This window comes from Hemitrygon akajei, chromosome 16 (assembly GCF_048418815.1).
Source record: "Hemitrygon akajei chromosome 16, sHemAka1.3, whole genome shotgun sequence".
Taxonomy (NCBI): domain Eukaryota; kingdom Metazoa; phylum Chordata; class Chondrichthyes; order Myliobatiformes; family Dasyatidae; genus Hemitrygon; species Hemitrygon akajei.
In genome coordinates, this window is record NC_133139.1 from 73,851,954 (window position 1) to 73,878,854 (window position 26,901).

At 39.7% G+C, this 26,901-nt stretch overlaps 1 protein-coding gene across 2 annotated transcripts in view; it reads left to right on the forward strand.

Annotated features, from left to right (window-relative positions):
* Positions 1–24,363, forward strand: part of LOC140740184 (coiled-coil-helix-coiled-coil-helix domain-containing protein 5) — a 37,509-nt gene extending 13,146 nt beyond the window's left edge. The window contains exons 3-4 of one of the 2 annotated variants that reach the window (XM_073069183.1): positions 3,315–3,466; positions 21,855–24,363. In XM_073069183.1, the coding sequence (XP_072925284.1) occupies positions 3,315–3,466; positions 21,855–21,871 (169 nt within the window). In that variant the 3' untranslated portion in view covers positions 21,872–24,363. Of the gene's footprint in view, positions 1–3,314; positions 3,467–4,515; positions 4,681–21,854 lie in introns of those variants that run through there. The other variant, XM_073069182.1, reaches the window with a different exon arrangement.
* Positions 24,364–26,901: the final 2,538 nt, after the last annotated feature.

The window sequence follows — 26,901 nt, forward strand, 5'->3', positions numbered from 1 at the left end:
ATTCATGACCACGGAAATACCTATCCATTCTCCTCAGACATCTTTTGTGATGATTGCTTCACAATTTAGGTAAAGGCAGTCAGGGAAGGAATAGGTGACTACCAGGCAGATGAGAGGCAGGCAGTCCTGCAAATCTCAGATTTCCTTTCACTCCAATATTCCCTCTCCACGATGGAAAATGGTGGGTGTTAATATATCCTTGATGAGCCCAGCCAGGGTCCATGGACACTGGTAGTAAGGATAGGGCACTTTAGTTATGTGACTACACAGAAGCTGAATGTTTTCTTTAAACAGCAGAAGTTGTGAGGGACAGAGAAGATATTAAGTCATGAAGAATCAGGCAGTCTGAATCTAGAGGAATTGGTGATCTAGAATGAAACTGGCTAAATGATCAAAATTAGTATAAGGACAATCCTTTCATACAACAGTGGTTAGGGTGTGGAATGCACAGTAGGGGGGCAGAATTAATTGTGGCATTCACAAGAGAGCTGAATAAGTTTTGGAAGGAAGTAGTTTGCAAGGCTGGGGGTGGGGGAAGGGAACGGAGAGTGCACCTGCCACAGAGCAGGTATGAACATGACTGGTCCAAGTGGAGTCATTCTCTGATAATCATTGTGGACTCTGCCCAGCCACGTAATGTTTATCCAAGTACCCTCTTAAAGTGGAATTCAACATTTTCCTAATAACATTATCGGACTAACTGGCCTGTTTTTATTTTGGAGTGGTCATGTTATAGTTGCTGTTTTCTAGTTGGATGAAACTATTTTAGGATCTGCTTCTGCTGTTTCTGCGGCTACCTTGTTTAGAACCTTATATTATCTTCATATTAATTGCTTTTTAATTTTCTCAGTCTCATTTTTCCTTTTGTTTCTTACTTTATCTGAAATACTTTATGATTCAAATGGTGTCTATCATTTGCTTACATAAATCATAATTTCTGCTGTTATTTCTTGCCTTCAACTCTCTTCCATGTAGAGATTCATACAAGCTCTTAAAAGTCCTATTTTCAGTGTATTGTTCTTTTTACCACTGTTTAAAAGAAAAGTGTTTCTAAATCTGCCTACACAACACCCACGGCATTCAACCATGAACTGTTAACTTTGCAAAGAATTCTGTTTTTGTTTACAAATCTTGCTTGGCTGCTGCTTTCTATTTCTACTCAGTTGAATGTAGTGATAGTTGGCCAATCCATGTAAATGGATTAGTGCAACGCTATTACAGCTCGGAGCATTCAGGAGTTCGGAGTTCATTTCCGCCGCCGTCTGTAAGGAGTCTGTACGTGTCCTCCATGTGGAATGCGTGTGTTTTCCCTTGGTGCTCCAGTTTCCTCCCACAGACCAAAGGCATACCAGTTAGGTTAATTAGTCTCAGTACATTGTCCCATGATTAGGGTTAATGGGGGTTGCTGGTATGGCAAGGCTCAAAGTGCCTGAAGGGCCTATTTCGTGCTATCTCACTAAATAAAATAAATATTTCTGTTATAAATATTTGCAATTGATCAAGGAAAAATATTCAGGATTTAGAATACCACTTTTACACTGAGAGTGATGAGAGCATTCCTACATGGAGCGGTTGATGGGTGCACTTGAGGAGAAGCCAGTAATTGTACTATGGGTAAAAGATTAGGAGGATGATCATTTAGTTAGGCCAAGATGAAACAAGAGTGGGTGATGATTAAACACTAGCTTAGGTAGCTGGTTTGGTCCTTAATTCCTTCTCGTTCTTGAAGCTAGTTTACTGTTTCTTCATTTTCTCTTAATGCTATGGATTCAAGTGTTCATAGTGTAGACCTGCTGCTTTGTTGTTCAATTTGATTTAGATTTTCCTGCATCTTCTAAAGATGTTGTTGCTCCTTTTCCCTGTAGGCTTCCTGTTGTTTGTTTTTCTTTATCTATTTTTGGGCGTAACTTGTTTTTCACACATTCAGCATTAGCTGCTGTTCCACATGCAAGAGCTTAACATCTCAACAGCCATCTGTATGTCTGTCATCAAGGGCTGAGGGGCCTGTTCCTGTGCTCTACTGTTCTATGTTCAATCTCATCAGTTTGGTGAGATGGGGTAGTTATCCATTTTTAATGAACAGAATATCAACGTGAATCAAAATTAAAAACAATATGCTGGAAATAGAAGACCAGGCCATATACGTGGGAAGTGAAACTGCTGATATTCCGGTTCAAGGACCCTTTGATGATTCCTTCCTGGATCTGATGAAGGGTCTTCAACCTGAAGCATTAGCTCTGTTTCGCTTCCCACAGATGCAGCCATAGCTGCGAAGCATTTCAGGCAATTTCTGTTTTTGTTGTAGATTTTGAGCATTTGACGTTTTCTTAATTTTCATCGATGAGAGTCAGTTTTTCCAGGAGAGGTAAATCAGGAAGCACATTTTCCACAGGTGGGACACCAGGAATTCACTTCCTCAGAATGCTGGGTGGTCAGTTGAAGTTTTCGGGATTGATTCCAGTCTATTTTGGAGTTGAGGGCTCAACTAAATCCAATAAATAGAGATGCAGATCAATTATGATCCAGCTGAATGGCAGAGAAACCTCAAAGGTCTCCTTTTACTGCTACATACTTTGTACTTAGGAGTTTAAGAGAAATGCATGAACGGTTGTTGGATGAAATCTGTCCTCACAGGTGCTGCTGGAGTTTGGGTCAGAAGGGCAAAAGCTGGCCAGTTTGGAGTGGGTCTGCATTCATATCAGTACCTGCATTTTTGCAGAATCTAAATGCTACCACTAAAGGACCTCGTGCCCAGAACCAGTTGTGACAGTTTCAGAACTGTGGTAGTGAGGTGAGGGTTCAGAAACCGGTTCCCTGTTCATCTTTACACTTCTGTTTATCTGCAGTTAAATGCTGTTTATCTTCTGTTTATCTGCAGCAGAAGAAGAATGTGAGAGTGTGGAAACACTTCGGCAAGTAAAAGTGGGGCAGTATGTAGGTAGTAAGAAAGTATTAGAGGAAATTATGTGAAATTTTAATCTAAATAGTTCATTGAGAAGGAAGGAGAACGAGTTAATCCAATTGGTGTAAGTCACTGGGGCTTTTAAAACAGGACTGAAAAAAGAATCCTCGCAAAACAAAAGAGGATACACTTGGAAATTAAAGCAAGATGAACAGTCTGAACAAAAACTGGTCGTATATGAGCACCTGTAATGTTATCTGTTTTAGGAAACAACTGAAGCATTTTGTAGGGCTGTGATGTCTTCATTTAATTCCAAAGCAGATCTGTGTATAATGTTTATATTCTGAGAGTCTAACATCAGATTGAATCGTTCTACTCTGAAAACTTATAACGGATAACCATCTTCTTACAGCCCAGTTATTCAAAAGATCCGTGCAGAATGTGCAGAGCCCTTCTTGACTTTTGAGCAGTGTTTGAAGCAGAACCAGTCATCTGTCATGAATTGCACAGATCATGTCAACAAGTTCCTGGCCTGTGCAGAGAAAGTCAAAGTACAAACCTCAGGTAAAACATTTCTGCAATCTTTCTAAAGTTGCGATAGCACAGTGTTAGCTACACACATTTAATATACAAAAAAATGCAAACTAACATCCCATCACATTTGTTCCATTCCCTGGCTTCTGTCAGATGGTTTGGTCTTTGAAATAATTCCTCGTAGTGTAGAGGAATATTTCACTGTGATAATATCATAGTGCTTCACAGTCTGCTCACAGATTGCATTCAGACCGTTCAAGTAAGAGCAGAGCTGTGTATGTCTTGTTTCACCAATACACTTGGATCCAGGTCATTGTTTCACTTCAGTTATTAGAATTTCGCTGTGTGGAACTTGGCAGCTGTGACTCCTGCATTCTAATATTATACAGGTGTCCCCCGTTTTTCGAACATTCGCTTTACGTCAACTCGCTGTTACGAAAGACCTACATTAGTTACCTGGTTTCGCTAACAGAAGGTGTTTTCACTGTTACGAAAAAAGGCAGTGCGCGCCCTGAGCAGACTAGCTCCTCCCCCGGAACTGCATTCTAGCCGGTATTGCTTAAACACGTGCCTGTGAGCATCTGTGCTTTATGTCGATTTATCTTGTGCATCCGTTAGCAAGATGAGTACTAAGGTATCGGAAAAGCCTAAAAGAGCGCATAAGGGTGTTACACTTAGCGTAAAACTAGACATGATAAAGCGTTTCGATCGTGGTGAACGAAGTAAGGATATAGTGAGTTTGGCTAAGGGTTTGTGGAAGTTGACGAAGATGATGTTGAAGAGGTTTTGGCATCCCATGACCAAGAACTGAGAGATGAAGAGGAAAGGATAACAATTGAAGCCGAACGCAGTAGTGAACGGCCCGAAAGTGAAGTCGTCCAGGAACTGAACGTGAAGCAATTGCGTGAGATTTTCGCTGCGATTGACAGCGCTACAATGATTGCAGAAAAGTATGACTTTAATTTTGAAAGGGTATGTAGGATAGGGCAGGTTTGCAGGATGGTTTGAGTGCTTACAAAGAACTGTATGATAGAAAAATGCGCGAGGCTAAGCAGTCAAGCATACTGTCGTTTTTCAAGCCTTCCACATCAGCCACAGCAGACGGTGAAACTCGACCTTCCACATTGAGTCAGGCAGACATAGAAGAAGGTGACCTGCCTGCCCTGATGGAAACAGACGATGATAGATGACATCCCAGTGTCCCACCACCCCAACCTCCGACGACTCAGCCTAACACACCATCATCAGTGTGCTCACTGTCTTCCCGATTCCGGTAAGTGAACTTATACTGGGCGTACATTATTTCTACTTTATATGGGCTGTGTATTTTTATGTGTTATTCGGTAGCTTCATAGCTTAAAGGTTACTGGAAAAAGTGCTTCTGCCAGGAGCACTTGTGCCGTGTGTTTCTGCCCGGAGCACTTGCGCCGTGTGTTTTTACCGGGAGTGCTGCTGAGAGCGCATGCGTGAAATTTTTGCTGTGGTGGACAGTGCTGCAATAATTGTAGAAAAATATTCCTACATTATATAGGCTGTGTATTTATCAGATCATTCGTGCTTTTACTATATGTTACTTATTTTAGGTTTTATGTGTTATTTGGCATGATTTAGTAGGTTATTTTTTGGGTCTGCGAACGCTCACAAATTTTTCCCATATAAATTAATGGTAATTGCTTCTTCACTTTACGACATTCCGGCTTACGAACCATTTCATAGGAACGTTCTACTTTTAAATAGCGGGGGAAACCTGTACTGTATGTTTGAAGGACTTTGTCCACTGGCTGCAAAACACTGGAAAATCCTAAGATCCTGAAAAGTGCTATTGAATAATCCTCTTTATGGACAAGTCACGATGTTGCTGTTTATTAGTCAAGTGAGCAATGTTTGTGTCATAATAGTCACCAAGGCCATGAATCCACATAAGTATATGGGTGTTCTGAACTGTTTTTGAAATTTAGCATTGGGGAAAATTACACCAGTACTTAAAACATCCGTATTGAAAACAGGCTGTTCCTATAAGGGAGCTAGGGCTTTACTCTCTGGAGAGGAGGATGAGAGGAGACATGATAGAGTATACAAGATATTAAGAGGAATAGATAGAGTGGACAGCCAGCGCCTCTTCCCCCAGGGCACCACTGCTCAATACAAGAGGACATGGCTTTAAGGTAAGGGGTGGAAAGTTCAAGGAGGATATTAGAGGAAGGTTTTTCACTCAGAGAGTGGTTGGTGTGTGGAATGCACTGCCTGAGTCAGTGTTGGAAGCAGATACACTAGTGAAATTTAAGAGAACTACTAGACAGGTATATGGAGGAACTTAAGGTGGGGGGGTTATATGGGAGGCAAGGTTTAAGGGTCAGCACAACATTGTGGGCTGAAGGGCCTGTACTGTGCTGTATTGTTCTATGTTCAAAGTTGTTGATTTGTATTTGAAGTTGTCACTATTTCCATGAGAGACACCTGCGCTCTGCAAAGGTGCACTTCATTTCATTTTCCTATTATTGAAGCAAAAATACCAATTAAGATTCATCAGCAAAGAAATCATTTGGCTATTTAACTGTGCTTCCAATATTCTGGAGTATTGCCAAGTTATACCCAAGGATAAGTATTTCGAATGAGGTCCTAAATATGGGGAATATAAAGCAGTGAAGCCTGTTGTCAGTGAGAGTGAAATATGTTTATTTCCTGTTTAATATTCAGTGTTTCTTGTAAGGTCAAAGAGAAATTAAATGAGATCAAAGGTTTATTTAATTTTGTTTGTTTGTCCAAGGTTCTGAAGATGTAAGCAATTATTCAGATTCAGTTTATTGTCATTTAGAAACCACAAATGCAATGCAGTTAAAAAATGAGACAACGTTCCTCCAGAATGATATCACAAAAGCACATGACAAACCAGACTACACCAGAAAATCCACATAACGTTTGGCAACCCCCAATCCAGAGTCCGGAGAGGCTGCTGCATATTAATATCACGCTACCGTCTTAGCGCGTTCCCTGGAAAGGAGCCTCAAATCCACCAGACAAAATCAAGACCAAAAACTAAAGCTACAAGACCTGCACAAAACCACATAGTTACAACAGTGCAAACAATAGCATAATTGATAAAAAACAGACCATGGGCACAGTAAAAATAGTCCAAAGATGTTAAAGGACTATAAGTTCAAAAGAAATCACCACACAGTTTCCAGAAGTCCCCAGGGTCCCGACAGACTCGCCATCCCACGCCGGCGGCAGAAGGGAATGCCCCCGCTATGGACTTCCAAGGCGCCGCCCGACACAGCCTCGCAGTCGTAGCACACACCGAAAGCAACCTGACCGCAGCGGACTCCGAGTCTGTCGAACCTCCGAGCCGACGACCATCCCCTCCGGCACAGCTTCTCCGAGCACCATCCTCTGCCGAGCGTATTAAGACGGCCCCGCCAACGGCCATCGGCAACGCAACCCCGAGGACTAGGGGCCTGTTCTTCCCAGCAGAGTCCCGGACCTCACAGCAGCTCCCACATCCGTTTTCAATCGATTATGATTGCCCACTTCACAAATAACAGATAATCAGTTCTGGAGTGGCCGCTGCAAGCTGCATCGTGCCGCCATCTTGAATCTTGGAATTATGAGCATGGACTCTAATTAAACTACTGAAACAACTAAATACATAGTTTAACATGCCCCTTTTAATGGGGTTATAATTATATTCCTGTGCACGGCCCTTCATATTTAATATATATTCTGCAATCCCTAGTAAATTTCTGGTCTGACTGAACCCTTCAGACCATTGGGATGAAATAACTCATAGTTTCCATTATCCTAAATGTCAGAGATGCATCATGGGCTGGAGCAGAGAGAGGTAGTGATCTACTTTCTCAGAGGCAGATACATGATGATAATTAATTCATAACCTCCCTCTGCCATACTCTTCCTCACCATGTGAAGAGGAGTGCTCTGAATTATTGTGGTTGGTTCTGAGCACATTTTGGATAGAACGTCAAGTATTTAGGGAGGAAACAGTTATTTGGGACTGTTCAAAATCATGATGATATTGATAGAGTAAACTAGCAGAAACTGTTTCTAAGTGGCAGAAGGGTAATGCTGCCAGACTGTAATGCTGGAGGGTAGTGCAAAAGAGGTGATACGAGGAGAGTTGCACTGTGAATTGTGATCATCTGGAATGCATTATCTGAAAGGGAAGCAGATTCAATGATGGATTACAAAGGAAATTGATAAATACAAGGTGATAAATATTCTAGACTATGGAAATAGATCAGGGAAGTGAGACGAGAGATCTGGCAAAGACAATGAAGTCTGAAAGACCTCATTTTGTGCTGTATCATTCTACACTGCTTTCATAAAGACATAGCCCACAAAGGGCTTGTACTGTTTTATAGCAATGAACAGGCCATTCAGCCTATGATGAAGTGCCAATCTTGATGCCAATTTAAACAAAATAGCCTCATCCTGTGTATCGTCTATATCCATCCATTCTAATCGTATTCATGTTCTATCTAAAATCTTCTTAACCTCCGCCAAGCTGCCTGCTTCCACTACTACCCCCAGTAACCTATTCCAGGCACCTACCACTCTCCATATTAAAAAAACAGCTTGTTGCTCACATCTAGCCTTAAAAGCAGTCTCTCTTGATATTGTGTTTGACATTTCTACCCTGGGGAAAAGATTCTGACTGTCTACCTTATCAATGCCTCTCATAATTTAAAAGGTTTCTATCAGGTCTCCGCTCAGCTACTGACAGTCTAGGGAGAACAATCTAAGTTTGTCCAACCTTTCCTTTTACCTCAAACCTTCCAATCCAGGCAGTATCTTGTAAATCTCTTCCGCACCCTTTCCAAAATCTCTGCGTCCTTTCTATGATGGGGCAACCAGAACTGCATACAGTATTCCAAGTATGGTCTGACAGAAGTTTTACATAACTGACCTTGTTACTCTTATACTCAACACCCAGCAATGAAGGCCAGCATTTCGTATGCCTTCTTTATCACCTCATCACGTGCAGAGAGCTATGGACCTGGACCACAAGATTCTTCTGTACCTCAATACTGTTATGGGGCCTCCCATCAACTTCTATTTTCCTTTCTATTTTCATTTGACTTTCCAAAGTGCAACACTTCACACTTGCCCAGAATAGTAGTGATGTTGCATTTGCTATCTACAAATCTCCAGCAACCATTTAATAATGCATAGAATTTTGGAAGATGACAACGAGTGCATTCACTGTTTCCATGATTACTTATATTACTAGTACTGTGGAAAACAGAGGACCCTGAATATGCTGACCAGTTCTGCCGTTTTCTATCTATAGTGCACAATTCATACTTTCATTCCCATTGTTATAGAAAGTAAACAAGGTACTTGCAGAAGTATCAAAAAAATTTTCATGAAGGTTTTTTTGTTACATGCCTTGCTCACGCTGAATTACAAATCATTTTTAATACGTCTGCAAACACTTACACAAAGCTGGCATGTAGAGGCAGAAATCTCTAATGAGGTTCTGCAAAATGGCTAATGTAATAATAGGAGTTCCTGTTCTTCCTTATGCCTTCATTTCCTTCTGCATGTTAGTGCATTGAACAATCAGATGGGATTGCTTAGTGCTGATTTTCAGAATGCTGTATGTGGCCTTTGCAGTAAAATGCCAGTTCTGCTTGGTTGACAGTTATTGACATCCATGGAGAAATATAAAATTCCATAGACCATGAGGTGTTTTTATTTGCTATTAGTTAAAACCAGAACTAATGTCCTGATCATAGTGCTAAAGAGAAGATAGACTTAAGAGTTCAAAGATGGAGCCTGTTTGCTTTATAACTGACAAACAAGACAGAAGCTATCTTGCTACAGGCCATAACATTTATAAGGAAATTATAATCCTGTGAAGGATTTGTAGTGATGAAGCTGAGTTTTCAGTTACCACAATATCATTTGGAATAAAGTTAAAGGGGAGGATGAGAAAGAGGGAAAATTATAGAATGGGTTTACAAGGGTTTCTTTGACCCCTCTGTTTTAGGCCAAATAAGGATGGAGGCATTGCCTGATCTGGTCTGGGAAATAAAATGTGCATGTGTCACTAGGAAAACATTCAGGGAACCACGTTCATTGTCTGATACACAAAGGAATTTCAGTTAAAGGAAGCTACTTTCAATGGAATACGAAGATGACATAAAGTTGAACCAAAGAATGGAGTTTAAAATGTTAACAGAATGGTGGAAATGTTTGAGAAATAGGCTTTACATTCACCAAAGAGGAAAGGTAAGAAATCAAAGCTCTGGGTGACAAAGGAAAGCAGTAATCTGAAGAAGCAATGTATGATATGTACTAAGTGAATAATTTGATCCAGAACCAGACTAATATATTAAGCAAAGAGGAACATAAGCTAGGTAAACTGAAAATATGAAAATAGAGCTTGACATCAGAAAAGAACACAAATTTCTTCCAAAGACGTGACAGAGGTAAGGGAAGAGATGGACCTAATTAATGACAGGAATTTTAATTTCTTTCTTTGCTTAAGAAAAGTATATTGCTCATGTCTTGGTAAAATAGAGGTTGGGGGAGGGAGAATGAAGAGGTATTTGAAATTGAAGGGATACTACAAATCATGGCTATGCTTAAAGTAAACATTATCTGATCGTAAGTTTCTGAGGATAGCAGAAATGCAGATTGTAAATAGGTTTTGCATCATCTACTAACACTTCTTCAAATACAGGAGAGGTGCTAGAGGAACAGTGAGTATAATGCCCGTGTGCAGCTAGGGGTGTCGAGCTACATTATATCCCAGGCTATCAGTTTGAACTCAACTGTGGGAAGTTTTTATAAATAATAATCAGAGAGAAAATAACTAGATGCTTGAAGAAGGTTGAGTTCAGGAAGATATTCCAGAACAGATTTGTTAAAGGCACAATTACATAAGATTAACCTGAAAACTATACACGTCTTTGAAAATGGAGGACTTACTGAAAAAGTGATTGGGTACTTACCAATGGCATCTGGGCTTCATAAATAAACTAGAGATGCAGGGGAATGGGAACCAGTGTGCCAGAACAGGTAGTGGTGAGGTTGTGGAGACAGGTGTGGTTAAGACCTCAGAAAAAGTCAGAAATCGAAAGGTTGAGCATGGTGCGCTCATGACTAATGTCCTGTGTATCTTTCAATGCAAGAAGTATCGTCGGAAAGGCTGATAAGCTCAGGGCATGAAACAACACATAGAATTCTGACATCGTAGCCATTAGTGAGACTTGGTTGCAGGGAGGGGCTGGACTGGCCCCTCCCTGCAACCGGGTTTCTGTTGTTTTAGACATGACAGGTTTAAAGGAGGAGGGGTAGTGTTACTAGTTAGGGAAATTGTCGCATCAGTTCTCCATCAGGACAGACTAGAAAACACATCTAGTGAGGCATTATGGGTGGACTGAGGAAAAAGGAAGGTATCTCCTTGTTAATGGGGCCATATCACAGACCACCCAACAGTTCAAGGAATTTAGAGGAACAAATTTGTAGTGAGTGAGACCGCAGGATGTTGCAAGAAACATAAGGCTATTCTAGCAGGTGATTTTAACTTTCCACATATTGACTGGGTCTCTCATACTGTAAAAGGACTAGATGGGATAGAGTTTGTCAAATGTGCTCAGGAAAGTTTGCTGAATCAGTAGATAGAAGTCCCAATACAGTATGCAACACTGGATCTACTATTAGCGAATGAGGCAGAGTAGGTGACAGTGGTTTGTGTAGGGGAACACTTCGCATCTAGTGATCATAATTTCAAAGTAAATATGCAAAACAATAGGCCAGGCCCACGGGTTCAGATTCTAAATTGACCTCACAAGTATGGATTGGGATAGGCTGTTTTCTGGCAAAGGTGTACTTGGTAAATGGGGGGCCTTTTAAAGTAAAATTTTGAAAGTATAAAGCTTGTATGGGCCTGTTGAAATGAAAGGTAAAGATAACAAGAGTAGGGAATCTTGGTTTTCTAGAGATATTGAGGCCCTGGTTAAGAGAAAAGAAGAGGTGTATAGCAAGTATAGGCAGGTAGGAACAGATGAGGTACTTATGGAGTATAAGAAATGCAAGGGAACTATTCTGAAAGAAATCGGGAGGGCATGAGGTTGCCCTAGCGGACAAGGAAAAGGAGAATCCTAAGAGATTCTACAGATATGTTAAGAGCAAAACGATTTCAAGGGACGAAATTGGTCCTCTGGAAGACCAGAGTGGTAATCCATGCATGGAGCCAAAACAAATGTGGGAGATCTTAAACTTTTTTTACATCTGTATTTACTCAGAAGACAGACCCACTGAAACTATAGAGTGAGGCAAAGTGGCATCAACTTCATGGACCCTACTGAGGAGGAGGTGCTTGCTGTATTGAGGCAAATTAGGGTGGATAAGTACCCAGGGCCTGACAAGGTGTTACCTCGGAACCTGTGGGAGTCAAGTGCAAAAATCATCAGGGCCCTAACAGATCATCCTTAACAACTAGTGAAGCAACGGAGGAAATGATGTTCTGCTGGGTAAGAAAAGCTCTAAAAATAAACCAAGAAATTAGAGTCGGTGAGCCTGACATGACTAGTGGGAAAGTTATTGGAAGGTGTTCTAAGGGACCGGATATATGAGCATTTGCTTAGACGGACTGATTAGGGATAGTCGGCATGACTTTGTGTGTGTGTGTCTAACCAATCTTACAGAGTTTTTCGAGGAAGTTACCATGGAAGTTGAGAAGGCAAGGCAGTGGATGTTTTCTACATGGACTTTAGCAAGGCATTTGACAAGCTCCTGCATGGGAGGTTGGTCAAGAAGGTTCCGTCACTTGGCATTCAAGCTGAGGTAGTAAATTGAATTTGACATTTACAAGGTTGTACCAGAACTGGAGGACCCGAGTTATAAGAAAGATTGAACAGATTAGGACTTTATTCCTTGGAAACCTGGAAGAATGAGAGGAGATATGATAGTGGTATTCAAAATTATCATGAGTATAGATAGAGTAAATACAAGCAGGCTTTTTTTTCATTGAGGTTGGGTGGGACAACTAGAGGTCATGGGTTAAGGGTGAAAGGTGGAAAGTTTGAGGGGAAACTTTTAGTGAGAGTGAGAATGTGGAATGAGCTGCCGTCACAAGTGCTGCATACGAGCTTGATTTCAATGTTTAAGAGGAGTTTGGATACGTACATGGACGATGGGGGTACGGTGGGCCATGGTTCCAGTGCAGGTCGATGATAGTAGGAGGTTTAAATGGTTTGGCATGGACTAGATGGGCCAAAGGGCAAAGTTCTGTGCTGTACTTTTGTATGACTCTAATAAAGCCAGATGTTACAGGAACATAGGGTCAAGTGATCATTCTGCTTGAGTTGCAACTAGAGCATTGTGACTAATTGTAAACACCTCCCTGGGAAAAATGTGTAAATTCTAGGGAAGACACAAAAAAGATCTCTTTGTGAATGAGGGATTTTGACTATAACTTTAGACAGAAGCATCTGGGGCTGTTCACAGGAGCATACAGTGGCATGCAAAAGTTTGGGCACCCCAGTCAAAATTTCTGTTACTGTGAATAACTAAGTGAGTAAAAGTTGACCTGATTTCCAAAAGGCATAACGTTAAAAGATGACGCATTTCTTTAATATTTTAAGCAAGATTACTTTTTTTATTTCCATCTTTTACAGTTTCAAAATAACAAAAAAGGAAAGGGGCCCAAAGCAAAAAATTTGGGCACTCTGCATGGTCAGCACTTAGTAACACCCCCTATGGCAAGTATCACAGCTTGTAAATGCTTTCTATAGCCAGCGAAGAGTCTTTCAATTCTTGTTTGGGAGATTTTCACCCATTCTTCCTTGCAAAAGGCTTCTAGTTCTGTGAGATTCTTGGGCCATCTTGCATACACTGCTCTTTTGAGGTCTATCCACAGATTTTTGCTGACGTTTAGGCCAGGGGACTGTGAGAGCCATGGCAAAACCTTCAGCTTGCGCCTCTTGAGGTAGTCCATTGTGGATTTTGAGGTGTGTTTAGGATCATTATCTTGTAGAAGCCATCCTCTTTTCATCTTCAGCTTCTTTACAGACAGTGTGATGTTTGCTTCCAGAATATGCTGATATTTAATTGATTTCATTCTTCCCTCTACCAGTGAAATATTCCCTGTGCCACTGGCTGCAACACAAGCCCAAAGCTTGATTGATCCACTCCCGTGCCTAACAGTTGGAGAGGTGTTTTTTCCATGAAATTCTCAATCCTTTTTACTCCAAACATACCTTTGCTCATTACAGCCAAAAAGTTCTATTTTAACTTCATCGGTCCACAGGATTTGTTTCCAAAATGCATTAGGCTTGTTTAGATGTTCCCTTGCAAACTTCTGACGTTGAATTTTGTGGTGAGGACGCAGGAAAGATTTTCTTCTGATGACTCTTCCATGAACGTCATATTTGTGCAGGTGTCACTGCACGTAGAACAGTGCACCACCACTCCAGAGTCTGCTAAATCTTCCTGAAAGTCTTTTGCAGTCAAATGGGGGTTTTGATTTGCCTTTCTAGCATTCCTACGAGCAGTTCTCTCGGAAAGTTTTCTTTGTCTTTCAGACTTCAATTTGACCTCCACTGTTAACTGCCATTTCTTAATTACATTACGAACTGAGAAAACGGCTACCTGAAAACACTTTGCTATCTACTTATAGCCTTCTCCTGTTTTGTGGGCATCATTTATTTTAATTTTCAGAGTGCTAGGCAGCTGGTTAGAGGAGCCCATGGCTGCTGATTGTTGGAACAAAGTTTGAGTCTGGGTATTTATAAAGCTTTGAAATTTGCATAACCTGGCCTTTCCTAACGATGATTGTGAACAAGCCATAGTCCTAACAAGCTAATTAAGGTCTGAGACCTTGGTAAAAGTTATCTGAGAGCTCAAATCTCTTGGGATGCCCAAACTTTTGCATGGTGCTCCTTTCCTTTTTTCACTCTATACACTAATCTTGCTTAAAATGTTGAAAAGAATGTTTCATCTTTAACTTTATGACTTTTGGAGATCAGTTCATCTTCTACTCACTTAACTATTCACAGTAACAGAAATTTTGACCAGGGGCCCAAACTTTTGCATGCCACTATAAATGGAAGATGTATAGAAAATTAACCGGTTTTTATATGTATAAGGTAACTCATGGATTAATGAGTGATTCAAGGACCGGTAACCACATTCAAATGAAACAAAAGGTTAAAAAGACTTGTTTATTCAGATTGGTTGTGATCACTTGCCTATAATGATAACAGAATCAAAGATAGTCAGGGCTTCAAAGGGGAACTGGACTAGACACAAGAAAACATAATTTGATGGGCTATGAGAAAGAGCCGCGCATAGGACAGTGTGTTACGTACCCGTGACACGTGACAGTGGTACCCTTGTCACGTGACTGGGGTTGAAGTTATACTGGACATGAGGTAATGGTCTTGTGATGGTGGAGTGACGTCATTTTCCCGCCAGTAGAGGTCATGTGACAGGTTTTTTTTACAGGGTATAAAAGGAAGACCCACCCTGTCAGGTGGGGCAGTTCGTGGCTAGATTTGCCAAGATGACTTCATGTCACTGCGTGATTTAATGTGATGACGCAGTTTAGTTGAAAAATGAAGTTTTATATAATGCCTAAAGTTTAAAAGGTCATTGCCAGCAGTTTCTTTGCTGATGGAGAGTGAAGATAAAAGTTTGGAAGATAAAACTCGAGGAGAATCGATTTTCGACGGTGGAAAAGTTCGACCTTATTTGATCCTCATTCGGAAGGATTTCGTTGACTATTCTTGTTGTTAATCCCTGGGTTTGACCAGAAAGGATTGAGAATAGTGTGGAAAGAAGGTCAGTTCCTTTAAGCCGTTATATTTTATAAAATTCTTCGTGGGAAAGTTCGACGCCGGGGAATCGAAGGACATCGACATGGAAGAGAATTTAAATCGCCTTAAAAAGTCTCTCCTTTTAAAAGGACTGTGAACTTTTTTACTTTCAGCATACCGCTTTAAAGAACTGTTTTTTTTTTCAATACCGCTTTAAAGACTGTTTGAATTGCAGCGCTATTAAGAACTGTGAATGTGTCGTACAGCAGCTGAGTTCCGGTTACGTTTGGGTTTGTTTACTTTTGAGGGGGTTTGTTTTCAGTGTTTAATAAACGTGTTATTTGTTATAAAAACCCTTGCCTAACTCATCTATATTTATTGTTGCCTGAATACATAACATAATTATGGGGGCTGCGTCCGGATTTGGATCGTTTGAGTTTAAAATGCTTGTTGAATTTTGAATCGGTGTTTTGGTAACGGGGAATACTCGATTCGTTTGTTTGATTGGCTTGTGAGTGGTATTCGGCAACGATGAATATTGATGAGTTTCTGGATTCGCCAGACGCGGATTTGTTAGCGAAGGCGAAAAAAACTGAAGTATCTGAGATTGCTAATAGACTGCAACTTAAAGGTATTTTGAAGACTGCATCCAAAGCTGTAATACAGAGAAAAATCGCATCACATTTTGTGGCTTCGGGTGATTTTGATTAATCGATTTTAGAATCGTTTCCAATAAGTAATCTGGAGATACAGTTGCAAATGGAACAAATGAAGTTGGAACAAAGTAAAGCAGAATTGGAGCGTTATAAATTGGAATCTGACCAGAAAAAGAGAGAGTTTGAATATGCAATGGAGAATTTAAGGTCTGAGAATCAGTCTTCTGATTCTAGAAAACCGTTTGTTGCTAGCCAAGAAATTAAATTGGTCCCTCCATTTAGTGAAACAGAAGTGGAAAGATATTTTCAACATTTTGAAACTATTGCTCGGATGTCAGAGTGGCCGAAAGATAAATGGTCAGTGTTGTTACAGAGTGTGATTAAAGGCAAAGCACAGCAAGTTTACACAGCTTTAACTGCTGCGCAAGCATTAGATTATGATATTGTGAAAACAAATATTCTCAAAGCATACGAATTAGTCCCAGAAGCATATAGGGAAAGATTCAGGAGTTTGAAAAAGTCTGTGGAAAAGACTTATGTGGAATTTGCCTATGATAAAGCTATGTGTTTTGAGAGATGGGTTTCTTCTAAAAATGTAAATGAGGACTATGGTACATTGAGAGAGCTGATTTTAATGGAGGAATTTAAAAGAAGCATTCCTGTTGAAGTAAGGACCTACTTAAATGAGAGGGATACTGATAAATTGCAGGACTGTGCTAGATTAGCTGATGAGTATGTTTTAATCCATAAGAATAAATTTTCTCAGGGTAGAATTTTTAAGAGGAAAAATAATATGGAGACTCAAGGTAAATCAGAAATTAAATTAGAGGTTAATGAGAAAGGTAAGGAGGAAGGAAAACCTGTGAAGGAAAGACAGTTTGGTCTTATTTGTAACTATTGTAAGAAGCCTGGCCATGTAATAGCTAACTGTTTCAAATTGAAAAAGAAAGAGAAGGAAGCAGTTCCAGATGCTTGTGTGCAACATACTGAAGCACCTGTAAAGTTACAGGGTTTGATAAACACAAATGAGGATTTGTTAGAGTCTGACCAAGTTAGAAAGGGATATGATCATTTTATAACTGAAGGGTTTGTATCCTTGAAAGAAGGATCTACTCTGGTGCCAATAAAAATTCTTAGGGATACTGGAGCTTCTCAATCACTGATGTTAGATAGTGTGTTGAAGTTTAATGAAGAGAGTGATACTGGTGAGGTAAATTACATAAGAGGTGTTGGAAGTGATTTTATGCCTGTACATTTACATGAAGTAAATTTAAAGTCAGGGTTAGTTACAGGATTTGTTAAAGTAGGATTACAGCATAGCTTACCTGTGAAGGGTATTTCTTTATTGTTAGGTAATGACTTGGCAGGTGGACAAGTTTTTCCTGAAGTGCATTTGACAATGGAGTCAGAGGAACCAGAGGTGAATTCTAACACAGATTTTTCCTGTGTTGTGACTAGAGCTATGGCTAAAAAAATTGATGTGCAGAATGAGGTTGTTACTCATGACTGTTCAACTCAGGATTTGAGTTTTGAGGATGTGTCAGAGACTTTCTTACCTTCGTTGTTTGAACAAGATTCTGGGAGTAAGTCTGACTATGAAGATTTATCTCTGTCTCGGAAGGAGATGATAGCAGAGCAGAATAGAGATCCTGAGATTATAAAATTAAGGGAACAAGCTTTACTAGGTAGTGAAATTGAGAAGGTGTCAGTAGGATATTACTTGGAAAAAGGAGTGTTGATGAGGAAGTGGAGGTCGCCTACAATTCCTGCAAGTGAGGAATGGAATGTTGTTCATCAGTTAGTTGTTCCTAAAGTTTATCGGAATGAGATTTTGACTTTAGCTCATAGTGTGCCTTTAGGTGGACATCAAGGGGTAAGGAAAACTGTGGACAAGATTTTAAAACATTTTTACTGGCCTGGTCTAAGAAAAGATGTGGCGATGTTTTGTAAGACGTGCCATACTTGTCAAATTGTGGGTAAACCAAATCAGGTTACACCAGTAGCTCCATTACAACCTATTCCAGCATTTGGTGAACCGTTTTCTAAAGTTATTGTAGATTGTGTTGGTCCATTACCAAAGACAAAAACTGGTTATCAGTATTTGTTGACTATCATGTGTACTTCGTCTAGGTTTCCAGAGGCAGTACCACTTAGGAATATAAAAGCTAAAACTGTGACGAAGGCTCTTATAAAATTCTTTACTTATTTTGGATTGCCTAAGGAAATACAAACTGATCAAGGCAGTAATTTTATGTCTGGATTGTTTCAACAGATAGTTTATAAATTGGGAGCTAAGCAAATCACTTCGTCTGCATACCATCCAGAATCACAAGGTGCCTTGGAGAGGTTTCATTCTACTCTCAAGAATATGATTAGGACATATTGTGTGGAAAATGAAAGTGACTGGGATGAGAGTATAAGCTTACTTTTATTTGCAGTAAGGGAATCGGTACAGGAATCTTTAGGTTTTAGTCCATTTGAACTTGTGTTTGGGCATAGAGTTAGAGGACCTTTAGCTTTATTGAAGGAACAGTGGATTAGTAAGGAAGTACACACTAATTTGTTGGACTATGTTTTGAAATTTAAGGACAGGTTACATAAAGCTTGTAGTTTAGCCAAGGAAAATTTAAAGTTGGCTCAGGGGAAAATGAAAACTTGGTATGATAAAGAAGCTAGGATGAGGATGTTTAAGCCTGGAGATAAGGTGTTGGTTCTTTTCCCAGTGCAGACAAATCCTTTACAAGCTAGATTTCATGGTCCTTATGAAATTGTGTCTAGAATCAATGATGTGGATTATGTAATAAAAACTCCAGATCGTAGAAGGTCAACACAACTTTGCCATATAAATATGATTAAACCATATTTTGAGAAACAATCTGATACTGTGACTGTTGTGGTTAGTGGGAATGAGTTTGATTTAACTGGGAACATGATAGATGATTCATCTGACTTTCATTCTAAATCTAACATTGTTTCTGTTAGGTTACCTAATTCGACCATTCTGGAAAATATGGATGAGAAATTAGCACATTTACAGTTAGAGCAGAAACAACAGATGAAGGAATTGATTTTTAAATATAAGGATTTGTTTCCAGATGTTCCAAGAAGGACTACTATAGCTTCACATGATGTAGATGTTGGAGATGCCAAACCTATTAAACAACATCCATATAGGATGAACATGGAAAAATGTGAACTTGCTGAGAAAGAAATTGAATACATGTTAGAGAATGATATTATTAGACATTCTAACTCGAATTGGAGTTCGCCATGTGTTATGGTGCCAAAACCTGATGGTAGTATTAGGTTTTGTACAGACTATAGGAAGGTGAATGCTGTAACGAAAACAGATGCATATCCAATTCCTAGAGTAGATGATTGTGTAGATAAGGTTGGAAAAGCAAAGTTCCTTACAAAGATTGATTTATTGAAAGGGTATTGGTGTGTTCCATTAACGGACAGAGGTAGAGAGATTTCTGCATTTGTAATTCCATCTGGGTTATATGAGTATAATGTTCTTCCATTTGGGATGAAGAATGCCCCAGGTACTTTCCAGAGGATGATTAACTCTGTGATTCAGGGATTGAAAGATACTGATGCTTATATTGATGATTTAGTGACAGGAAATGATACTTGGGAAGCACACATAATTGCGGTGGAGAAATTGTTTGAAAAGCTTTCAAAAGCTAACTTGACTATTAATTTAGCCAAGAGTGAATTTGGACATGCCGCTGTGACTTACCTTGGTTATGTTGTAGGTCAAGGTAAGGTAGCTCCTGTTCAGGCAAAAGTTCAGGCAATTTTAGAGATTCCCACTCCGACGGGGAAAAAAAACTCTTAGAAGATTTTTGGGAATGGTAGGATATTATCGAAAATTTTGTAAGAATTTTGCTAATGTTGCCCTTCCATTAACTAACCTTTTGCAGAAGAATGTGAAGTTTGTGTGGACAGTGCCTTGTCAGGAAGCATTTGAAAAATTGAAAGCAATGATATGTCAACAACCTGTGCTTAAGGCACCTGACTTTGAAAAACCTTTTTCATTAGCTATAGATGCTAGTGATGAAGCTGCGGGAGCAGTATTGATGCAAAGGAATGAGGGTGATGAGGTTGATCATCCAGTAGCTTACTTTTCTAAGAAATTTAATAAGCATCAAAGAAACTATTCAACAATAGAGAAAGAATTGTTATCTCTTGTTTTAGCTTTAGAATATTTTGAGGTATATGTTGGTACAACTCAAAAACCACTTATTGTTTACACTGATCATAATCCGTTAGTCTTTCTGAGTAAGATGAAAAACAAAAACAGAAGATTATTAAATTGGAGTTTGATGTTACAAGAGTACAATATTGTGATAACTCATGTTAAAGATAATGTGGTTGCTGATTGTCTATCTCGATGTTGAATGTACAATGTAATATTTTTTTTTATTTGGAGTGGTTTTTTTATTGTAACACTCCTACTGTATTGTATATTGTGTATGTTATATAATTTATACATTTGTTTTTTTTGTAAGAAATTGTTAAAATTTTTGTTCTTGTCAGACCAAAAATGTTTTTTTTTGGAGGGAGGTGTTACGTACCCGTGACACGTGACAGTGGTACCCTTGTCACGTGACGGGCTGAAGTTATACTGGACATGAGGTAATGGTCTTGTGATGGTGGAGTGACGTCATTTTCCCGCCAGTAGAGGTCATGTGACAGGTTTTTTTTACAGGGTATAAAAGGAAGACCCACCCTGTCAGGTGGGGCAGTTCGTGGCTAGATTTGCCAAGATGACTTCATGTCACTGCGTGATTTAATGTGATGACGCAATTTGGTTGAAAAATGAAGTTTTATATAATGCCTAAAGTTTAAAAGGTCATTGCCAGCGGTTTCTTTGCTGATGGAGAGTGAAGATAAAAGTTTGGAAGATAAAACTCGAGGAGAATCGATTTTCGACGGTGGAAAAGTTCGACCTTATTTGATCCTCATTCGGAAGGATTTCGTTGACTATTCTTGTTGTTAATCCCTGGGTTTGACCAGAAAGGATTGAGAATAGTGTGGAAAGAAGGTCAGTTCCTTTAAGCCGTTATATTTTATAAAATTCTTCGTGGGAAAGTTCGACGCCGGGGAATCGAAGGACATCGACGTGGAAGAGAATTTAAATCGCCTTAAAAAGTCTCTCCTTTTAAAAGGACTGTGAACTTTTTTACTTTCGGCATACCGCTTTAAAGAACTGTTTTTTTTTCAATACCGCTTTAAAGACTGTTTGAATTGCAGCGCTATTAAGAACTGTGAATGTGTCGTACAGCAGCTAAGTTCCGGTTACGTTTGGGTTTGTTTACTTTTGAGGGGGTTTGTTTTCAGTGTTTAATAAACGTGTTATTTGTTATAAAAACCCTTGCCTAACTCATCTATATTTATTGTTGCCTGAATACGTAACACAGTGGATTGGCTTAGAGGGCCAAAGTAACCCCTTCATAGCTGTCTTGGTTCTAAGATATTCAAAGTTTGAAACAGTGCAGCATCAGTTCACTAAATTTCCAGAATGAGAGAAATGTTTTGGAAAGAGCGTTTGACTAAGGTCTGTCTATTTTGGTAAGTGGAGAAGAATGAGAGAGGATCTAATTAAGAAAAACATGAGTTTTACAGAAATTGAGACTATAGATGCTGAGAAGTTTCTCTCTCTCTCCACGAAAGGTTCCGAACATAAGAACGTAGCCTCCGGGTAAGGGGTTAGCCATTTACAATTTTCTTTATGCATTGAATTATAAGCCTTTTGCATTCTCCACCGGTAGGGTGTGTCTATTTAGCCATTGATCTTGGGCTTGTGAATATTCGGAGCATGAGAAAATCAACAATTTTAAGATGGTCTATGAATTACACGATTGTCTTCATGAATGACAAGGGCTGTCTAATCAGTCTGCTACTGTTTCTTATGTTAATAAGCTCCCTTTGACAGTTCTGTACTCATTTTTCTTTGTCTGTCTTTGTTCTTAGGTGAAACTATGCAATAGTTTTTAAATCAGTGGATGGGCTTGACTCAGTCACAAATCCCACACAAAGGGAGCTGCCTTCATCACAAATCTATCACAGGAGGAAGATATGTGACCTGGAGAGGCTTGAAGACCAACTATCAGTATGGGAAATACATCAAAGTGAAACATCTGCATTGATGAAGAAGAAATTAAGATCGTATTTTTTTAAAGGAAAAAATTAAACCAATATATATTAAAGAGAAATTGAAAGGCATTGAAAATCCAGAATGTTCTGGGGAGATAATTGTGTATTTTCTGGTGTTTTAGTGCCGTAGAAAAGATTAGAGTAAAAGGTGCTTTCCTGTTGCTGAAAATTGATAGTTATGGATGGCATTTAAAGCTTGTGATGCCGTTAATTGTTGGTATATCTAGTCACACAATACTTTTGATTATTCTGCCTTGAAAGGTTGTGACTGAGAGGTGAGGATGCGGGAAACACTATTCACAACAGCACAAACAGCCATGTATGGTGGTAACAAGCTCTTGCTTTAGGAATTGCTGGACAATAATGGAGCTTTTTCCATCCAGTTTCCAGTCTCGCAATCTGACACATCCTTGTCCTTGCTCAGTAATACCGTGACAGTAATAATGGGAAACCTTCCATCGGACATATCAGCACATGGAATACACGAGGATTTCCATCCCTTCATCAGCTGATTATGTGTTTTTAGACATGCTGGGCTTCAACAATTTCTTATAAGTCTATGGCAGTACATAATCCCAGAATTGACCCTGTGACCCCACAGCAGCGAATCAAAAACTGGTGACGCATCAGCCGGAGCACCTTGTGCAGCACTGCATGGAATCTATTTCTGGCAGAACATTCTCGATGGGCCAAATGGCCTAATTCTGCTTATGGTCTATTTCTTAGTCTATAGTTAGTGAAAAAATTGAAGGTTCATGGAAATGTGATGTAACTTTTTTTTCTTGCAAATCTCCTGGACAGATTCATTGTGGGGGGAATAAAAAAAGTCATCCTAAGTGGGAAAAGCATTCATCAATAGTACATCACCAAAAAGGAACTGGTGGTATTTGGGGAAGGAATAGTCATTAATGATAACATTAAGCAAAACTAGTATATTTTTCAGAAGCTACAAAAGCCTGGGAATGAAATTAGATTGAAAGTAAGGTCTCGGCCTGAACCGCTGACTGTTTATTCATTTCCATAGAGGCTGCCTGACCTGCTGAGTTCCTCCTGCATTTTGTGTGTGTTGCTCTGCATTTCCAGCATCTCTTGTGTCTCTAGAACCTTGGACATTTTTGAGGCTTGTGCATATTTATTTATTTATTGAGAGATACAACACGGAACAGACCCTACCGACCCAATGAACCATACGGCCGGCAACCCACCTACTTCATTGTCCTAATCACACGACAATTTACAATGAACAATTAACCTACTAACCAGTACATCTTTGGAATGTGGGATGAAACCGGAGCACCAAGAAGGAAAACTGCACTCACAAGAAGAATATACTAACTTCTTCCAGACAGTGTCAGAATTGAACTCCAAAGTCCGACGCCCCAAGCTACAATATCACATTAACTGCTATAGTACTATGGCACCCCAATCGTTTTAACATTTGCAGTTCCAATTTTTAATTGAAATATTTCAAAAATCTGTGCTTGTTCATGTGTACCTTGAAGCCTTCCCATACAGAAATCGTAGAGTGAAAGGGCAGAATGAGATTTTCTTTGATTTCTGATGCTTTATATTGAGTTGGCTTTGTGGTAAAATCCTGTTGCAGAATAATAACAAAGGAAGGTCCTTCTCTCCGCCCCCCCCCACAACCCCCCCTCCCTCCATCCCTCACTCCTCCATTGCCCCTTCCTCCACCCCTCCTCTCCCCTCTCCACCCTTTTGTGTGTGTGTGTGTGTGTGTCTCTCTCTCCCTCACCCGCTCCCTCTCTCTCCCTCTGTCTCTCTCTCGCTCTTGTCTATTCAACACTTGAAAGCTTAAAGTCACATTCCTGGAAGTCCAGCCTAACACAGTACCTTCTGAGTGCTGCTGTACTGTTACTGATACTGTCTTTCAAACTGAATCTACATGAACTCTTCCACGCGGATAAAACTTTTAGAAGAAATGTAATGGAGAAAACCTTGTAGTTTGGATTGCTATTAACTCCCGCAGACATTATAAGACCATGAGACATAGGAGCAGAATCGGGCCATTCAGCCCATCGAGTCTGCTCTGCCATTCCATCAGGGCTGATCCCGGATCCCACTATAAGACCATTAGACATCCTTAAATTGATTATCAGATCATTGTTGCATGCGATTTTAGAAGAGGTTGCAACATGGTATTTCATTGCCATTCCTGCTATATTAACAATGTTGGCTGAATTTCAATGTTTTTTATTGGTTGTAAAAGTACTTTAGTATTCCTGGAATTGTAAGTTGTTCCATGGAAGTGGGGGTCTTTCATTAATGCAATTTTACTCTTGGACATTAAAGTCTCCTTAGAAATTAATGAAGAGTGTGTCATCTAAAGCATATTTATTATTTCTGCTGTTTTGTTCTCCTCCACCCTTCTTACTTGCACTCTTGTCAATTACCAACAGGGTTACTTCACTGGGAGTTGAGGTTAAGCAACAGCACCCTGGAATATGAGCCTGTTTCTCAGAGCACATTTTCCTTACTGGGTGTAAAGGAGAAAGTATAACATGGCAAAAATTAAGAAACTGAGATGAAGCTAAGGATGGTGGGGGGTGTGAAAGGAAAAGTTAGCCTAACACTATTTATCTTTCAGTGTAACATTTTACCCTACCAATATAATGTGTTACTAAAAATATTTAATTGCATTGGCCGCGAGGTTGATAGGGCACAAAGGTACTGAAACTCAACAGGGGATAAAATGGCCTTTACTTTGCCGTCAGTGGCACATATATCAACAACTTTTAATGAAAACTGCCCATCTAGATCTCTGAGGCTTCTGCTTTTCCACCACAATTGTTGTCAAGGGTCAGATCAGAGTGATTTCCCTGGAATCCTGCAACTGTGATATCATTAAACATGCTGTGTGGCCAGTCAAAGAATTTTCACAGACAGCCGATCGGGAGAGAAAACTGCAATTTTAATTAACTTTCTAAACATTTTTGGTGCTAAATATAGATCAGCACATCCACATATGATGAACTGAAAGCAGAAACGTAAATGTTTTCAGTTTTTATATACAATTCCAAATTATCGTCATTATTTCAGTGCTGCTTTATAGCCCAAATAGTTTGTATTCATCGAGTTTGAAGTATTTTTGTGCTGTGCACTACAGTGACACAAAATAGACCTATAATAACTAGTTGGTTATTAAATTTGCATTTGTTCAACTAATTTTTGATTCTTTTGAAACTATAAAGGAGCACTGAATCAACAGTTTGGATATTGGTGTGTCAAACTAAAATGTCCAGAAATCTGAAAAAAGTCAACGTAATGATCCATTTTTTGCGACCATAACCAAATAAAAACTTCATTGTAAATGTGAAATTACATTTTATGTAATTGTACCCATGGAAATACCTTATTTTCATTGTTTAAAATTCAAAAATTAACTTATGATGGGAATATGAAAGAAAAAAGCTTTTTCACTAACATGTCCCTTAATTCTTCAGTTGACTACCTCATTGATTTACCTTCAAGGGAAAAATTCCTTTCTGGTCACTCCATTTAGGCGTCTATGTGCATATAAATCACCTTTTGGCATCCATTTCAATAGAAATCGTCAAACTCAAAAACGCCTCTCTTCTCACCCCAGAATTCTCAGTCATAGAACACTACAGTACAAAGACAGACACTTTGGCCCATCTAGTCAATGCCAAGCCAGGAATCTGCTTAGTCCTATTATTGACCTGCACCCAGACCATAGCACCCCATGCATGTACCTAACCAAATTTCTCTTAAATGTTGAAATTGACCTCGCAGCCTCCACTTGCACTGGGAGCTCATTTCACATTCTTACTACCATCTGAGGAAAGAAATTTCCCTTCATGTTCCCCTTAAACTTCCGCCTTACACCCTAAATCCATGACTTCTAGATGTTGTCTCTCCCAACCGTAGTGGAAATTGTTTCTGAGTTGTTGAGTGTGACTTTTTTGGGCTCCAGTGTCCTTACTCCTGTGTTGGTACACTCAGAATGCTTCTTCCTGTTAACAGGACCTTGTTAACACACACAAAATGCTGGAGGAACTCAACAGGCCAGGCAGCATCTGTGGAAAAGAGTACAGTCAATGCTTCAGGCCAAAAGCCCTTCAGCAGGACTAGGGTCATTCCCTACGTGAGCCTCCTTTATTTAGTATTGGCTGCCTGCAGAAGATACCTAATCCCAACCCCCTAGCAGGTCTAATTCAAAGGGATCTGCACACCTAAAGGGTTGACCAGCTTTATGGGATGGAGTGTGGTGATTTGGTTGTGGGGAAGATGCTGTAAGGAGAAATATTGTGAGGGGAAAGACTGGGGAGAAAAAAACATCCAAGAACTGGGGCACAGAAATGTGTGTAGTGATAGTGGTTTCAATAGGTACACTTAATGTCAGAGAAATGTATACAATGGACATCCTGAAATTCTTTTTCTTTGTGGTATGACATCTGATCCACATCTGCAGCAATAGATGCAAAACTGCCCCGAATGGGGTGGTGGGCTGATGGTAGTCACAAAGTCCTACAGCATGGAATCAAACCCTTCGGCTCAACGTGTCCATGCTGACAGAGCTCTTCCCACTTTCCTGTATTTGATGGATTCCCCACTAAAACTTTTCTAGCCATGTATTTGTCCAAAGTTGCAGCTCAGGTCTCTTTTAAACCTTTGCCCTCTCACCTTAAATATAGCTTTAGACTCCATCCTTCTCAGCCTCCTACATTTCAGGAGAAAAATCGTTCCAACTTAATCAGCTTCTCATCACTCAAACTCTCCAGTCCCAGTAACATTCATTTTAAGATTTAATGCTTGGAATAATTATTATGCTTCAGAGAATAGCTGTACCATAGCTAGCAATGTGTACAGGTGAGCTGGGTCAGAT